This window comes from Camellia sinensis, chromosome 8, assembly GCF_055761805.1.
Source record: "Camellia sinensis isolate YWXY chromosome 8, ASM5576180v1, whole genome shotgun sequence".
NCBI lineage: Eukaryota > Viridiplantae > Streptophyta > Magnoliopsida > Ericales > Theaceae > Camellia > Camellia sinensis.
The window spans coordinates 174615945-174635314 of record NC_138968.1 but is presented as its reverse complement, the minus strand read 5'-3'; the positions used below and the strand labels follow the sequence as shown (position 1 = coordinate 174635314).

Sequence of the window (19370 nt, the reverse complement as noted above, 5' to 3'; positions counted from 1 at the left end):
CCTCCCATGTGAGTTTAGACTAAAATGCAGCTATTAACATCATTAACTATAGATATGAAATGACTTTAATACCCTCAAACCTTATATTTTTATTATCTTCTTACTCTCTCATCTCCCATACATATAATTTATAATGTATGGTATTTATTCAATTAAATCACAATTAATTATAAATTCTTAATTATTTATTGTAATTCTTAAATTTTTATTCTAATTTTAATTTAATTATAGTTTAGATCACAACTAAGCAATGCCCAATTAGTACACATTAATGTGTGTTTGGGAGGGGAAAGATTGGGTACACACCTAACCTGACATAGTGTGCAAAGTGGTTGCCCTGTGACTTGAACCCATAACCTCAAGGCTATTAGGCCAAAGTTTTACAATTGAACCAATGGTCACCCCTAATCATTGTAATTACTAACTTTTTGTAAAATTTGATGTATAGAGAAATAGAGAGAATGAATTATGTATTATTGATTGATATAATGTTCTATTTATTACAATGATTCATGATTCCTATATATAGAAGAGGGTGAGTGTGTAGTAGGTAAGGAGTAGGTGAAGTGGAGGTGGTAGTGGTGTAGTGGGTTAGGTTTAGTGGAGTAGGTGAGGTGGTAGTGGTGTAGTGGGTTAGGTTTAGTGGAGTAGGTTTAAGTGGGTGAAGTAGGTGATAGGTTTTAACAGCCCCCCGCAAACTCAAGGGGGATAGGAACTAGCCAACTTGAGTTTGGAGAGAGTAACAAAACAAGAAAATACATAAAAATAAAAGAGGATAAGAGACACTGTATGGTCGTGTCAGACCATTGGTGAAGACACTGGATGGTGGTGTCATAACGTTGTAGAGGACACTGTATGGGGGTGTCATAACCATGTAGAGGACACTGTATGATGGTGTCATAACGGTGTAGAGGACACTGGATGGCGGTGTCAGACCGATGTAGAAGACAGTTTATGGGGTCATGTCGGACCGTTGTAGCAGACACTGTGTGGTCGTGTCAGACCGATGTAGAAGACAGTTTATGGGGTCATGTCGGACCGATGTAGAAGACAGTTTACGGGGTCATGTCGGACCGTTGTAACAGACACTGTTGTGACAGTTGTTGTGACAGTTTACGGAGTCTTGCTGGACCCTTGTAGAAACTAACCGGAATCAATGTCGGGACAGTTTACAGAGTCTTGTCGGACCCTTGTAGAAACTAACCGGAATCAATGTCGGGACAGTTTACAGAGTCTTGTCGGACCCATAAAGGAGCTAACCGGAATCAATGTCGGGACAGTTTACAGAGTCTTGTCGGACCCTTAAAAAGTCGCACCCTCAAAAGGTGTGCCCAATCTTTCAAAAAGGCGTGCCATCAAAAGGCGTGCCCAATCCATAAAAAGACGTGCCATCAAAAGTTGCGCCCTCAAAAGGCGCGCCCACTTCATCAAAAGTCGTGCCCGACAGAAAGCGTCGAGCCATCAAAAGGTGAGCCGGAGACGCGGCGAGGCACGTGAGCGACAGAGTGGCGTGTCGGCCGCGTCGTCAGTGTCGATATAAACCAATGCGGAGGCTGTGCTTGAGGCAGAAGCGAAGACAAAAAAACTTGGGAAAAAACTTCTGAAAAACTCTTCATTTTCTGAGAGAGATATTCGTTTTTCTGAGAGATTGCCTCTAAGAGCTGCAAATCTTGAAACACTCCCCTTCCAAACATTATCAGTCTGAAATTGCTATTTCGCTGAAACACTCAGCAACCTAAAAAACATGGCCTCTTCTTCCCGTTCAGCTACCCAGAATATGGCCTCTTCATCCCGTGGTCTACTCACTCTCTTTCCCGACCTCAACGAGTCAACAAGAGAGATAACTGGTGCGGAGGCCCGTGAACCTCAACCAAACACCTCTGGGTTTGCTCCGTTGAACTTTCCGATGCGGTCGGTGGAGCAAAGAATGGCAGTGCAGTCGGATGTGGAGGCCAATCAGTATACATTGAAGTCATGTGTGGAAACCATGACTGCGGTTACAAATTTGTCGAACCGGCTGCAGAGTAGGACAAATGAGGTGCAGCAGTTAAACGCCCAACTGGCTCTGCTCCAACGCATGTATAAGGATGCGCGAGCAGAGTTAAGTGTGCTAAAGGCGGAAAATAAGGAGCTGAAGCGGAAGGCCACCGTGATGTTCCGATTTGGAGGTCCGCCATATGCTGCAGTAGAGGAGTATGCTGGAGTGATCGTGCCCAGTGGAGTGGGAAACACGGAGGCAACACCGCCAAGGGCCGCCCAGGACGGAGGCAAGAAGAAAAGACCGACGGCAGAGTAGAGAAGAAAAATCCCACCTGTGAATGTGGGTGTTTGTTTGTTTGTTTGTTTGTTTTTTTTTTTTTTTTTGTATGTGGAAACATGGTGATCGGGGTGAGCCCTGACATGAATAAAATGAGTTTGGTGTGCAGATCTTCCTGCGTCTTTTTTTGTTTTTGTTTTTGTTTTTGTTTTTGTTTTTGTTTTTGTTTTTTTTTGTTTTTTTTGTTTTTTTTTTTTAAAAGAAAAGAAAATTGAAGAGAAGTGTGTGAATGTGAAAGTAATAAAAAATTAAAAAAGAAATGGGAGATTTAAAGTTGTGGGCGGGTGTGTTGGTTGCTTTTCAAAAGATGGAGTAAAAAAGTTGAGTGGGGAACATGAGTGTGTGGAAAGAATGAAAAAGAAAAAGGATGGGTTGGATTTGTACAAAATAATAATAAAATAAATGAGTGGAGAAGGTTGGAAAAGGGAAGAGAAAAAGAAAGAAAGGCAAAGTATTGGTTTGTTTTGGATTCCAAGTAACAATGGAGAGAAACACTCTGGTGAGGAAGCCTCACACATCCACTGTGTGCTCACGGCTTTGAAGAGACCCACTTTCCAGAACTTCGACCACTGCAAGCACTCCACCTTCTTCAGATGTCAATGCTGTTCTGCCCTCATCAAAACCCACTAAAGATTCCATAAGTGTGGGAGGTCCAGCCAGTACATCTCCACTTGTAGATACCATTACAGGGTCAACGACTAAAGCTCTAACTGGGAACTGCTTGAGACAGTGATGAAGAACCTTGACTATGCCAATGGAAGGAAGCATGCCTGTTTTCACAATATCAACATTCATGTCAAACAGCACGGACTTTAATTGCTCTGCAACAAAATCCTCGGGCACAATGTTCACACCCTGAACTCCAATGGTGTTCTGAGCAGTGACAGCTGTGATCACAGTGGAACAGTACACTCCACGGGCTGCACAAGCCTTGAGAGGGTTATGATTTGTATAGGGAAATGAAATCCGGCGGGCGGTCAAGGCAAGGTTGCCGCCCGCCGGAAGGCGAAGAACACCAAGAGCTTAACCTATAGCTCTGATACCATGTAAAATTTGATGTATAGAGAAATAGAGAGAATGAATTATGTATTATTGATTGATATAATGTTCTATTTATTACAATGATTCATGATTCCTATATATAGAAGAGGGTGAGTGTGTAGTAGGTAAGGAGTAGGTGAAGTGGAGGTGGTAGTGGTGTAGTGGGTTAGGTTTAGTGGAGTAGGTGAGGTGGTAGTGGTGTAGTGGGTTAGGTTTAGTGGAGTAGGTTTAAGTGGGTGAAGTAGGTGATAGGTTTTAACACTTTTTAATCTAATTTTAATTTAATTACATTTTATATCAATTCTTAATTATTGTTTTTCTTTTATATTTTATATTTTAGATCAATTCTTAATTATATTATATTTTATTTATTTTGATTAACATATTAATCAAAATTTAGGTTTGGACAAAATGAGGCTAAAATTACCTTTTTGTTGTATTCATTTCATTCTATTTTTTCAGAAAACAAAGCCCACTATAAAAAATAGTGTGTTACCTTCCGTTAGTTTGGATGGAAAAACTAGCGGTAATACTTTAGTCTAAAATTACATGGGGATTTTCTGGTTATATTTGAATTATCAAGGGTAAAGTGCTCCAGTCCTAAACCATAAGGGGGTAAAACGAATTTAACCCTAAAATTTTTATAGATTTATTCTTCAAATATGATTAATATCGATTATATGAAATTTGTAAACTTTAATTAATATATAATTACATTTGAAAAACCTATTATGGATCAAATCAAGCTAACTCATGTGTAGGACCGCAGTGCTTACCATCTCACCAAAACCCGTAGGTAGTGGTGAAGGCGCAACTTTATTCCCTTAAAGGGTACAACGCCAAGCATCACAAGTCGATTGTGACTTAGCCTTATCCCGAGCCTCCGCCACGGCAGGATGTTGGCCCAAACCCAGGCCAACACCATGGACTATGTTTTATCTAAGAATTTAGTCAAGAGTAGTGATATGGTACTTTGTAAAAATATTTGTTAATTATTATTTTAAACTTAATTTAAAAATTTCCCGTTAATTTTTTTTTTCAATGGGATTATGATATTTACTAATTTGATTGGGTTCGTTAGGGAAATGGCTTTTTTAGTGGCATTTTATTTATTATTTTTTAAGTGTATATAAATTAAATATATCTAAAAAATAAAAATATTAATTAAAATATTTAAAAAACTCATTAAAATAAAAAAATACGGATTTTGAAATTTTCAAACCAAACACAGTGATTGAATTGGTAAACCTAAAATTCATAAAACAAATTAAACAAATTAATGAACTCAAGTGTACTTAAAAATGCTTGCTTTTAAAATTTAGTGATATGTAGATAGATTCAAAAATTGATTTACTTTCCAATGTCGGGACAGTTTACAGAGTCTTGTCGGACCCCTAAAAAATACACTGTATGATGGTGTATATAGGCTGCCCAAATATATAGATATATGGATATATAGAGTGAGCCCTCAAAAGTCGCGCCCTCAAAAGGCGCGCCCACTTCATCAAAAGGTGTGCCGGACATGATGGCGAGGCACGTGGGCGCCTTGGCTTGCGTGCCCGTTTGTCGGCTGGTGATAAGAGGCGCGCGATGCGCGTGGCTGCCTCGGCTATAAGACAGAGGCTGAGGCTGAGGCAGAGGCAGAGAAAAGCTGCGAAAAACCTCGGAAAAAACAAAAACTCTTCTTCGTTTTGTTGAGAGAGATAGTCCGTAACACTCTGTTGTCTGAGAGAGATTTCTGAGAGAGATACTCTGTAATACTCTGTGGCCCAGAAAATGGCTTCATCTTCCCGGAGGCTGCTCACTCTCTTTCCCGACCTCAATGAGTCAACAAGAGAGACAACTGGTGCGGTGGCACTGGAACCTCAACCAAGCGCCCCAGGGTTTGCTCCGTTGAACTTTCCTATGCGGTCTGTGGAGCAAAGAATGGCAGTGCAGTCGGATGTGGAGGCCAATCAGTATACTCTGAAGGCATGTGTGGAAAGCATGACGGCGGTCACAAATTTGTCGAACCGGCTGCAGAGTAGGACAAATGAGGTGCAGCATTTAAACTCCCAGCTGGCTCTGCTCCAACGCATGTATAAGGATGCGCGAGCAGAGATAAGCGTGCTAAGGGCAGAAAACAAGGAGCTGAAGCGGAAGGCCACCGTGATGTTCCGATTTGGAGGGCCGCCATATGCGGCAGTGGAGGAGCAGGGAGTAAATGTGCTCGGTGGACAAGGAAACACGGAGGCAGCACCGTCAAGGGCCGGCCAAGACGGAGGCAAGAAGAAGAGACCTGCAGTAGAGTAGAGAAGGGAAAAGAAAAAATCCCACTGGGGGTGTGGTTGTTTTGTGGGTGTGTCTCATTTTTTTTTTTTTTTTTTTTTTTTTTTGTTTTTTTTTTGTGTTGGATGTAAAATGGTGAACGGGATGAGCCCCGACATGAATAAAAGGAGTGGTGTTTTTGTGTTATGGTTTTGTTTGTGTTCTTTTATTTATTTATTTTTTTTTTTGTATTTTTTTTTTTGTATTTTTTTTTTTTGTTTTTTGTTTTGCCATTGTTGGGTGAATAAGAATAAGAAGAGGAGAAGAATAATAATAGGAAAGAATATAAATATATGTTTGTATGTGTTCGGGAAGAGAGAAGCCCAAGTGGGGTGAAATATTAAAAAAACAAAAAAAAAAAAAAAACAAGTAGTGGGTTGGAAAGTAGAAAAGGAGAGAGAGAATGAGTGGTGGGATGGTGTCAACATAAGCAATGAGCAGTCCATGGAATAAAAAAAAGAAGGAAAATGATTGGTGGCCCTAAAAAAATTGCCCCTAATACCCCTAATTTCCATTTTTGGAAACTGTTTTTTTTTTCTTTCTTTTTTCCTTTTTTTTTTTTTTTTTTTTTTTACTTGAAATGGAATTTCGGGGCATTCGAGCCCCGAATTCTCGGGCCCTCAAGCACTGCCGAAAAAAGAAAGGCGTGGATGGTGTGAGTTTGGTGTGGGGGTGTGGTAGAATAATAAAAATAAAATAAAATAAAATAAAGGTGAGTGGGTGGATAAAAAAAATAAGAGAGAGAAAGTGGGGGACAAAAGGGGATGTAAATAGGAAAAAAAAAAGAAAGGCAAAAAAAAAAGAGGGTTTAAAGTTTGGGTCCACAAATATAAATAAATCTGGAGAAGTGGTGAGGAGAGACATAGGGGTTCACGTCGGTGATAGAGAGGAAGAGTGAAACCCTCTGTTTAAGAGAACTTACCACTGTACAAAGAAAAATAGCAGATTTGCAAGTGGAACTTCAAGGTCACAAGGAGGATAAGAATGTAGCACATTTGACACATGTGAGTGAAATGGAAAAGAAGATTGAGACTTTGGCAAGAATTACGACTATATTGAAGGATGTCATTCAGAACAAGGACCGCATTATAGCTCGTCTTCAATAACCATATTCACTAGATTGCATCCCCGTGGAAGCAGAGTTTCAGAAACAATTTTCAGAGTTACTAATGAAGGCTGCAAGTGATTATGGAGCCTTGACTGCATCTGTTGCAGATTTCCAGTGGAGTCAAAACTTCAAGGAACCACCTTCTGTACGGGGTGCTGTTACTTGCACAACTACAACAGCTGAAAGCAGAGGAGGAAAGAAGGCAGGGACGGCGCATGGCAGGTACGAGGCTGTGAATCAGGTCTGTTTGAGATTTGATTATGTAACAGGTTAGGGTCCGGCGGGCGGTGAAGGCAAGGTTGCCGCCCGCCGGAAGGTGAAGCTCACCAAGAGCTAACCTATAGCTCTGATACCATGTAAAAAATATATGTATTATTGATTGATATCTGATTGATTACAAGATTGATGTGTTACAAGATTTATAAATTACAATTCCTATACAATCTATATATAGAAGAGAATGTGGTAGTAGGTGTAGTGGAGGTGATAGTGGGTTAGGTGAAGTGGAGTGTGTGGTGAAGTGGAGGTAGGTGAAGTGGAGTGTGTAGTGGAGTAGGTGAAGGTAAAAATGGGAAATTCTAACACTTAATAAAGAAAGTAAATAAAGACAAACTTTCAATTTCCAACTTCTAAGTAACAATAACTCAACAACAGTGTTTTTAACTTTTTACAAAGTTAAAAAATCAAAATCTTCGAACTTTTAAAAAAATCTCACTTCCAAATATTCATTTTGTAAATGCAAGTATTTAGATAAAATTGAATATGTAAGCCTAGAATATTGTAGAGAGAGAGAGTTCCATTTTTTCGGCTAAGGTTTGAGTATTTGAGAGTAAATAGGGAGGGAGAAAGTCAAAAGATGGCATATAGTAAATCCTAAAGACCTTAAAAATGTTGCGTGAACCCTTTTCCAACAATAAAAAACCAAAAAAGAAAGCCAAACATCGATGTTAGCGAATCGAATCGATTCATGATTCACCGATTCACCTACGATTCATAGCTATTTGCGATTCACACAACCTGTTTGTATCGATTACCCACTGAATCGAATCAAATTGTATGGTTCGAATTGCGAATCGTACGATTCTAATAACAAAGTATTTGACTGTGTGAGACTAAAATTAGGTTTTATTTGTACTTTGATGAAAATATGGATTGTTCTTTTGTGTGAGTTATGTAAGAGGAGGAATGCATTCTTTCTTTGAAAATTAAACTTGAAAAGGCCACATTAAAATGTGTTAGCTGCTAACCATAGACCTTTTCTTCATTCTCTTCTAATTAATTGAGGAATGTCTTCCTCTCTAGAGGACAGGAAATATTAGTAATAGTTTGATTTCTACAGGCCAAAAATTGGATTTTCACTTCAAAAATATCAAATCTGGATTTAAATTCATTTTTGTAATGTTTGAGGGTGCAAATGTCATGTGATCCATTTTGAAAAGCTCAAATTTTGTATGGCCCCCAATACTTTGTGTGAGATTCTTGGCTGTATTTCTTGTCGCAATACTAATGGTTCAGTTGTGCAGAAATCTAAGAGCCCGGACTAATTGATGATATCGCTTTTGTTTAGTTATTTAACTGGTAACTTGCTCAGTGGATCTGTGCCTACTTGGATGCTGGATAGTAAACTGAAGGTGTCAATGTAAGTTTCTCTTCCAAACCCTTAATCAAGGTGTCTATGCTATGTGAAATTGTCTAATCTCATTCCACATGAAATCAATCATTAATCTACTTTGATTATTAGTTCTTTCCATGTTGGTACTTGTGTGCTTTTGTTTGCATGATGTGTGAAACACTTGGGCCGAATGCGATTTGTGCCGGGCATGCCAGGACCGAATGCAATCCAATTGGAATAAAGCATGACTTCTAATCAAGATTGATTGTGTGTGATTAAGAGAATGGACCACTTGGTTTGGGTTTTGTCTCAATGAAGAGGACTGCTATAATTTTGTAACTGTGTGAAAATAAATGGAATTGAAATGAGTGCTGGAAAATGAAGAAAATGGAACTTGCATTAACTGGTAATGAAATACAATTGAAATTGAACATGAATTGAAATTGAAAGATAAGTATGGGAATTAAAAATAAATAAATTGGATAATTGAAATGATATGAGTTGATCTTGAGTTGTGTTGGTGCTTGACCTTTTGCGTATTGCCATTTGACGTCATTATATAGTGTTCCATCCTACTAATAGCTAGAAACTTCTTTCTCACATTCTGCTCAATTGTACGTCGATCAAACCATTCTAATTGCACCAAGTGGACAACGCTTGTCTCCCACTAACCTAACAATGCTATGGTCCCTATTGCAAATCAAGATTGCTCATTGGATGGTGATACCACCGCGTGGTATCACCGTTATGTGAGTGTCACTGATCATGGGTACACCATGTCACCCAACAACTGGACCTATCGGCCTAGCCGGCCACCGACGCCAACGGTACACCGTCACCCCATGGGTGGAGAGTCTTGCTTCGGTGACACAGTCACAAGCGAGAGTTCCCATGTGTGATACGCCTGCACTCAAGTGATAGGTCAACTAGCTCTGATACCAAGACACCATCCCTTTTTGGTGATAATCCAACTTCAACGAATTATCTCCATCGCCTAATGCACAATGCACCCCAAGGCCAAAACAACTATTACTACTCTGAGACCTTAACAAAATGAAACAATACCTCTTCAAAAGCACTAATCACCAACTCAAAAAGTGACCGCCAACCGTCACAAGACGAACAACACTTAACCAACGCTAGGGTGATGCTACAACCCATAACCCAAACAAAATAAAATCAATTTGGACAATGAGATAGGATTTCCTTCAACAAGACTACAAATCAACATTAACGGTTCCACTCCGATGTGAGGTTTACAAAATGGTCTCTACAATATACCTTAAGTCTAAGCAAGACTCAACACAACTAGGCAAACACCCAAGCCATACATGGCCCTTAAGCTAAAAGCTAATTCAACTCACAAGGTCCACTCTAAATGCAACCATGATTCAACTGACACAAACTCACGGGATACTGAAAACAAAAGTGCCATTCCCTTGGCCAACCAACAAGAGATCTTACTTCTCTTCTAGGACATACTCATAATTCATCCTTGAAGCACCCTCCAAGGTTTAGCAAACAAACCAATAATCCATTCCAACTCACCAAATTGCAAGGAAAAGGGAACCTAGTTCTCAAGGCTACCCAAATTGCACAATGATGAAATCAACTTCCATTCTAAACTGCCCACGGGCCAAAACAATTTAAAATCTAGATTACCCCGTCAAACCATCACACTTGTAGAGTCATTCCAAAACTCCATTTGGAAACCGCTAGACTAGCCAACCGGGCATAAGATGATCCCAAAAGAAAACCTAACCATGGATCAAAATACTACTCATTCCCTTTAAGATAATTCTTTTACCATCGAGTGTTGGACACTCCCTCATGACACCCAAGGACAAAAATAAATAAATAAGGATAACAACAATTATGAATACTGTCTGTTTCAAATCTCTTCTTAAAACCTTACATAGTTTGCACTTTATAGATTTTACAACCAAATCTCAAAACAGTCAACCTCTTTTGGGAAATACACCCTTTACCACCATTCACAATCTTTACCATGTTGAGGACACGCCTCTTCCCAAATACACACAAGGGTATACAACCCAAGCTTTAGGAACAACTCCACACATACCCAAGTAAATAGAACAATTTCACAATCATGTAAGGCTATACATATAACCATGCATAACATTTAGCATCAACACCTCCCACTAAGGTACATTCTCATGTTCCAACACGAAACTCAACATATGCCCATCAAGTAGCATAAAATCACATAACCACATAACAAATAACAGGTTGCCACTACGAAGATAGTTAGTCGTTCTAGAAATCCTTTTAGACCTCTAATTAGAAATCACGTTGATCAAGCGCATTTCCAATGAGATTTCTAAGAAAATTTCTGGAACCGACACAACATCCTCGAGACTCAACCCCATGCCCACATAAACACATAACATCTTAGCACATAAGCATGTTATCACATAGAATGCAAACGTCGCTTACAATCATGAGGTAAACCCATCTGTGGTCAAAACCACTTCCCACGAACCAAGGTATTTGTTAAAATCCACCTACTCTCCACCTACTTCACCCACTTAAACCTACTCCACTAAACCTAACCCACTACACCACTACCACCTCACCTACTCCACTAAACCTAACCCACTACACCACTACCACCTCCACTTCACCTACTCCTTACCTACTACACACTCACCCTCTTCTATATATAGGAATCATGAATCATTGTAATAGATATCAATAACATTATATCAATCAATAATACAATTCTCTATTTCTCTTTATACATTAAATTTCTACATGGTATCAGAGCCATAAGATTTAGGCCCGTATTTTGTTTTCTCACCGGCGGGCAGCCGGCCGGCAACCTTGCCTTCGCTGCCCGCTGGAATTTTGTACACATACCTTCACTTTCCTACATCTTCCAACTTTCTTACAACTGTTGTCCCATAGATGGGCTTCATATCTACCAGTCCATCTATGCCTTGTGACACCTCTATACTGTGAAGTCCTCTGTCCAAATGTATCAATGGACTTCCTATGGCCAACCTGCTTCTGATCAAGCTTCTCAGCCCTCTTTTCTTCCCCTCCTTGAATGGTGTTTGGTACACCTCATGGCCTCTAAATGCATAGTAATCTGAGTATTGCTGGGCTTGAATCTGCTGTTGTTGACTATTGTTGGTCTCATGATCTGGGTTGTGGTGGTAGTACATGCTCTCTTCTTACATGAGAAGGTGCGTCACTGTCGGAATACGGGCTGCCGCCTCTGGCCCCTTAAGCTTCCGCTGCTTCCGCCCTACTCTTGCTGGCGGCGCCGCACCTGCGCTGAAGGTTGCCCAATTTAGGCGGAAAGTTTGCTCGGTATTTGGCATTGTAGTACCATTGGTTGTCGATGGCATCATCTTCACAGCCTCAATCTCTCTCCTCGAAATCACAGTGAATTGAAATTCGGCAACAAATGGTATACAGAGTGGTAGTAGTACTGTTTTTGTGCGAAGGGACAGAAATCATCACATTTCTCACCTTTTTTCTTTTATTTTGTCCTCCACTTTACACCTCACATGCCTTCTCTCTGTCTAAACAATAATTTTCCACCACCCAACTTTCTTTTTATTTTATTTTCTTTTCTTTTATTTTATCACCAACTCACTTCTTATGATGAAAACACATGCCTTAATTTATTTTAATAACATGAGTGGCCTCCCTTTTCCACCATCTCCCTCTTTTTCTACACAATATTTTTTGTACCACCGCCCACTCCATGATACCCATATTAATATTATTATTATTTTCACAAAAAAAAAAAAAAAAAAAAAAAATTCATTCCAGTTGATTTTTCTGCATTACCACACTTACCATTCCAGTTTGCCAAACACACTTATTTTATTCATGTCAGGATCAACCCCGATCACAATTTTACACACAAAAAAAAAAAAAAAAAAAAAAAAAAAAAAAAAAAAAAAACAAACAAACAAACAAAACACAACCAACACAAATCGGAACAGTGGGATTTTTCTTCTCGCCTATTCTGCCGGTCTTTTCTTCTTGCCACCGTCTTGGGCGGCCCTTGCCGGTGTTGCCTCCGTGTTTCCTTGTCCACCGAGCACGTTCACTCCCCCATACTCCTCCACTGCAGCATATGGAGGACCTCCAAATCGGAACATCACGGTGGCCTTCTGCTTCAGCTCCTTATTTTCTGTCTTTAGCACACTTATCTCTGCTCGCGCATCCTTATACATGCGTTGGAGCAGAGCCAGCTGGGAGTTTAACTGTTGCACCTCATTTGTCCTGCTCTGCAGCCGGTGCGACAAGTTTGTGACCGCCGTCATGGTTTCCACACATGACTTCAGAGTATACTGATTGGCCTCAATATCAGTTTGCACCGCCAGTTTTTGCTCCACCGACCGCATCGGAAAGTTCAATGGAGCAAAACCAGAGGTGTTTGGTTGAGGTTCACTGGCCATCGCACCAGTTATTTCTCTTGTGGACTCGTTCAGTTCTGGAAAGAGCGTGAGCAGACCACGGGAAGAGGAGGCCATGTTCTGGGTAGCTGGACGGGAAGAAGAGGCCATGTTGCTGAGTGTTTCAGAGACGGGTTGGTTACAGAGTACTACAGAGTTTCTCAGCAAAGGAAGAGTTTGTTTCAGAGGTTTTTCGCAGCTTTTCTCTGCCTCAGCCTCAGCCTCCGTCTTATAGCCGAGGCAGCCACGCGCATCGCGCGCCTCTTGCCACCAGCCGACAAACGGGCACGCCAACCAAGACACTCACGTGCCTCGCCATCATGTCCGGCACACCTTTTGATAAATTGGGCACGCCTTTTGATGGCACGCCTTTTGAAAAATTGGGCGCACCTTTTGAGGGTGTGACTTTTTTAATGGGTCCGACAAGACTCTGTAAACTGTCCCGACATAGATTCCGGTTAGTTTCTACAAGGGTCCGACAAGACTCTGTAAACTGTCCCGACATAGATTCCGGTTAGTTTCTACAAGGGTCCGACAAGACTCTGTAAACTGTCCCGACATTGATTCCGGTTAGCTCCTTCATGGGTCCGACAAGACTCTGTAAACCGTCCCGACATTGATTCCGGTTAGCTCCTTTATGGGTCCGACAAGACTGTGTAAACTGTCCCGACATTGATTCCGGTTAGTTTCTACATGGGTCCGACAAGACTCTGTAAACTGTCCCGACATTGATTCCGGTTAGCTCCTTCATGGGTCCGACAAGACTCTGTAAACTGTCGGCAAGACTCCGTAAACTGTCACAACAACTGTCACCACATTGTCTGCTACAACGGTCCGACATGACCCCATAAACTGTCTTCTACAACGGTCCGACATGACCCCATAAACTGTCTTCTACAGCGGTCTGACACCGCCATCCAGTGTCCTCTACACCATTATGACACCACCATACAGTGTCTTCACCAATGGTCTGACACGACCATACAGTGTCACCTATCCTCTTTTATTTTTATGTATTTTCTTGTTTTGTTACTCTCTCCAAACTCAAGTTGGTTAGTTCCTATCCCCCTTGAGTTTGCGGGGGGCTGTTAAAATCCACCTACTCTCCACCTACTTCACCCACTTAAACCTACTCCACTAAACCTAACCCACTACACCACTACCACCTCACCTACTCCACTAAACCTAACCCACTACACCACTACCACCTCACCTACTCCACTAAACCTAACCCACTACACCACTACCACCTCCACTTCACCTACTCCTTACCTACTACACACTCACCCTCTTCTATATATAGGAATCATGAATCATTGTAATAGATATCAATAACATTATATCAATCAATAATACAATTCTCTATTTCTCTTTATACATTAAATTTCTACAGTATTTAAACCCGGTTCGCTCTGATACCAAGTTGTCACGCCCCGTATTTTATTACTCGGATAACATTATCAATATTCATTAATTAAGTTCATTTACAAATAACATTTCATCCTTGGATGAAATGATGAATAATTAAATATACATGTTCCCTCTCGTTATACAACAATGACATTTACATACAAATAAAAGAAATGCCTTGAGGCTTACAATAAAAAAGAGGACACTACTCTTTACAAAAAAATAGCACTCAGCCAAACAACAAATGAAGTAGTACAATCCATCACTACATTACACTTATGAAATGGTAAAACCCATTGTTTGATCTTCAAATCCGAAAAGCATTCTCTGTACACATGTACAGACAGGGGGTGAGCAACCACTAGCTCACTAAGCAATTTCATATTAAAACATTAGAAGATATGCGGGTACAAAAATACTCATACATATACGTGAAATCATATCATGTCAAAACCATATGATTTTATTACATTATCTCTTAAATTCAATTTATTTAATTAATCACAAGAAGTTAAATAAATAAACATGTTTCAATAGCAATAGCACATCCTTTTCAATTCATTCAATTCTCTCATTATCAATTGAATCAAATAATTAAACAATTCGTCAAATCCATTTATACGGTCTTATGAGATGAATGCATATGTTATGTCATGCTCAAAATATTTTTCTCATCTTTTGAAAATCTTACGCACCATGCCATTTTAAAAACATATTAATCCAACAATTTCAATAAAATTTCAAGATGGTAAATACGACTCAGGTAATCCCTAGGCTGGTGTCTGCAAGTAGACTATACAAGTACTACCAATTTGTCATTTTTACCAGTATTAACTGGAAGGCTCGACACCTATCATCTACACCACATTTTAAGACTTACCATCGTATTTACCCTAAAATCATTTCTTGAAAACTTGTTTCCCAACATTCATTTCTCAATGCAAAGTTTTCAAATCAAATTTCAAAGCTTATCATTATCAAATGAATTGATATGCCAATGCAATGATTAATAATACAATGCAATATTTCTTCCACTTTCAATATTTCCACACAATATTTCCATTGTGATCAAAATTTTCAATTTTCAATTCTCATTTCTCATTTCAATATAATTTCTCAAGATGAATTAAATACTTTTATAACAATTCATCTATGGGACAACAAAATTCCCACACTTAGAGTAATCTCAACTATTTAGTCACATCAAGACTATATCAACATTTTGAACAATTTCCAAAACTTCAACAATTCACATATTCCATGAAAACCATCATTTATATGTAAACAAATAAATAATTTTTCAAACATCATTTATTTTGGCACACAAAATAAATATAACATCCTCAAAGATTGTCAACATCCTTCTTAAAAATTCCCAATTTCTAGATTTTCTCACCAAATCCACTCTTCATTTATTGAAAGAAAGTCACCAAAAACATCTCTCTTTAATCCTCATAATTCAAAACCCTCAATTTCTATTTTAAAAGGAACAAGAAAGTAAACCCACTTTCAAAAAAAATTTCTCATCTTCTTGAATCAACAATCAATTTTCAAAACGAATCAAAGGATGATTTCGAAAGTCATCTAGATCTTGCAAAAACATATATATAACTCAAAGAAAATCTCTACTTATTAAATATTATCATTTTCATCCTACTATGTCAAAAGTTATGGTATAATCTTAATAACACACTTTTAACCATAACGGATATAACCTTTTAACCAAAACTAATTTAATCCACTAAATAAGTAAGTTTATTATATTCAAAAAATTTCAAATTAATAATACCAAACCTAACTTCACATGCCTCATTCCTCAAACATAACTATATTTCAACATAACTATTTTTCCTACCAAGCTATTTAAAGAGGTAATATTTTTCTAAAATTCTCTACCAATAACAATTTCACAACTTTTTCTAAAATTACTTAACCAACATGATATTTACATTAAAAATTAAGAAATATGCCCAATAGTAACATTTTCAAGGTTATGAGTTTGAAAGCCCACATTTGACATTTTTATTTCCATAAAAATGAACACAGCTTATTCATCAACCTACCATTTTTTATAAAATATTATGAATATAACACTTTTAGATTTTTTAATCCCAAAACAACTCTATAATTCCTAATTAAGCATTTACTCCATATTCCTCGACATCAATTTATTTTTCTCAAAAATAAATTCCAAATCAAAGATAAAAAAAAATCAACTTTATATTTTTCAAAATAAATTATCTAATCATAATATGATGTAAATACAATCATACAACTGTTAAATTTTATTTTCGGATTTCTTTGCAAAATTATCAACACAAAATGATTTTTCTAAATCAATCTCAAAATGTCAACATTCTTAACATTTCAACATAATTTTTCTTCCAAAAATTACCAAACAAAAATTTGAATATATATATATATATATATATGCAATATCTCTTATAATGATATATTTTTTCAAAATAACCCTAACATAGCGTTAATGTAAATATGAAGAAAGTTCCTACCTCAAATAATGAAAAGGAGCAGATCTAGAAGGCAAATCTAGCTCGATCATGAATCCGAGACTACCATTGCAAAGATCACGACGTGCTCTCCAACTTTCGTTTACGGCACTCTTGCAAAATCTCACTCTAAAGACTCTCATTTCAAGCTCAAAGGTTGAGCCAACAATGGAGGAATAAGGAAAGAGAGAGATGGTAGAGAAGAAAGAGAGCAAAAGCTCTCTGCTCAAGAAAGAAAAAAAAAAACAAAAGTAAAATGAAGTAGAAGGAAAGAAGAGATAGGGAGAAAGGAAGTTGGGAACAACCCCATGTGGGCTAGTTTCCCTAGATAGTCACCAAACTTAACATCACCCAATCCAATACAAAATATACGACAATAATATCTTCAAAATTTTGTACATAAATTGTATAATGATATAATTTTATTTCACCACAAAATATAACATTTTGTACATCATAAAATATTATCTTTTGTTCACTATGAAATATACAACCATTTTTATTCACTACAAAAATATATAATTTTTCACCGTATGGTACACCTCATAAATTTAACTTTCAAATATATATTATAATCTTATATAATAAATAATAACAACTCCCAATGTGATCACTACCAATCACATAATTAAAATAGACCGAATAGTTAAATATGAGTCATTAAACAAACTCAAATTAAATTGAATCTAAGTTATGGGTCTTGAATTAAATTCTCACCCATAAGCCAGATATAGCCCAATTATATACCTAAATATACCCAACAAATTTTATCTCAAGTCATGGTCTAAACATTCAAAATTTAATAACAAAATTCTGGTATGAATTAAACTGAATACCAATCAGTTCGCGAATTTTCATAAAATAAATACTCATCAATAATTCAAAAATTTTTATCCAACGTGCTAGACTCATATGGGAATAATATATAAAAATTTCATAATTTTCTGAGATCGGGAACTATTTTTAAAAAATACAAAACCGAACTGTTTTTTCACAGAATTTACACAACAATCAAATTCGAAAATTTGCTCGATTAAATTATGCACTGGCTATTTAAAAAAAAAAATTGGATCATTACAGTGAGTGTAAATTCTTAATTTGTCATTACGATGTTAGTTGCAAGCTAGAGCACTTTCCACATGGAGAAAAAGAAAACCTCATTAACAATTTGACTTCCAATGCCCTTGAACTTGGATGATTATTCATTCATGCCACCATAGGCGCGCAGGGGGGGGGGGGGGGGTGGTTTCTTGCTAGAGTCCATTCCTTGATCCTCCGGCAAACAGTTTTCTATTTTGCCCAAAAACCTATTTCCAAATTCCAATAGCATATTGTACCACAAAAATGGTAATTTATCAAAAATAAATTAAAATTTTGGACCACATAAATAGTTAAATGCATAGATGGTTAAAATATTCTTCTAAGTTAGGTGTGTTGTGCTAATTTGTATGTTTAAATTGAAGAAGAAAGTATCTCAAAATCTTGTGTACTTTATTGAAACATCTAATGTGTAATAAGTTTAAAGCCCTAACAGATCTTCTTATTTAGTATTTAGACTTTTCATTGAAGTTTATTTCCTTAATCTTCAAAATGCAAATAAAAATTGTGAGTTGGCACCTGCCAGCATGGGGTGAAAAAAATTCTACCTTCCATTTTCTGCTGCACAATTACCTAAAACAAAAGAAAAATTGGCCATCTCAATGTTAGAAGGCATCGATGCATCATAGAATTTTCCTTGATTGGAGTTGAAGATGTAGACATTATGGCACAATCAGATGAACAAATTAGCTACTAGATGCATCCCTTAAGACTCTTAACAACTGAGAGGAAATAAAAATCCCATTTTTTGGATTGTCAGATAGTTACACGGCTTTTACCCACACACACCGGGGGAAAAAAAAAAAAGAAAAAAAAAAGGGCCAAGATTAGTATGTTGTTTTTAATATTTTTTTTTAATAGTTTAATTTCACTTCCAACTAGCATGCATGAAACATAGTTCTTACTTTTATATTGCATTCAAGATAAGATGAATCCTAATGTGCATTCTGTGTGCAGCGATCTATCCTATAACAACTTAAGCTCATCAGTTGATTCAGATTCATTTTGCCAACGCCAACAAAGTAAATTGTAAGAATACTTTTGTCCTACTTAATAACTACTACCATAATCTCTCAAAAAATTTCTGTGTATCCAGCTCAACTTTTCACTCTCTATTTTCTATAGGAACTTGTTTGGAAGCTCTTCAGAGGACAATGCTTCGTAAATTTCTGAAACTTTGGAAGAAGTTCATTCATAATATTTTTTTATTGTTTTCATAAATTATTTGGGCAGTATTTCAGTTTATTTCTTTCTTATCTAACCTAAATTCTAATGTAATATGTTGCTGACTGGTTCATGATCTCATGTTGATCTGTCAGTGGAATTCTTACCTGCACTGTTTGTCAGCGAAGTAAGTAGAAATATTCTTTATTTCCTTGTGTTGATAGTTTGACCAGTTAACTCTCAGTCATACTATTCTTCTTTTTATTTTTTCCCGTCTCCATCAACTTATCATTGCCGTGTAAAGCATTTACCTGTTTTTAAGGCTTACACACTGAAAATATGATGTTGGGATTCCATTGGTCTTCTTTCC

The 19370-nt window shown here is 37.6% G+C and overlaps 1 protein-coding gene and 1 long non-coding RNA gene across 3 annotated transcripts in view; both read left to right on the top strand.

The window, feature by feature from the left end:
• The window catches only part of LOC114257798 (putative leucine-rich repeat receptor-like serine/threonine-protein kinase At3g14840), a 71566-nt gene that overhangs the window by 37577 nt on the left and 14619 nt on the right, over nt 1-19370 (top strand). For both annotated transcript variants that reach the window (XM_082884163.1, XM_082884162.1), the window contains 4 exons: nt 8341-8412; nt 18794-18865; nt 18962-18997; nt 19156-19187. In XM_082884163.1, the coding sequence (XP_082740289.1) occupies nt 8341-8412; nt 18794-18865; nt 18962-18997; nt 19156-19187 (212 nt within the window). The remainder of the gene's footprint in view (nt 1-8340; nt 8413-18793; nt 18866-18961; nt 18998-19155; nt 19188-19370) is intronic.
• LOC145797330 (uncharacterized) lies at nt 471-687 on the top strand. The gene is made up of 2 exons (XR_014338733.1): nt 471-609; nt 652-687. It is a non-coding gene; the product is annotated as an uncharacterized LOC145797330 (long non-coding RNA).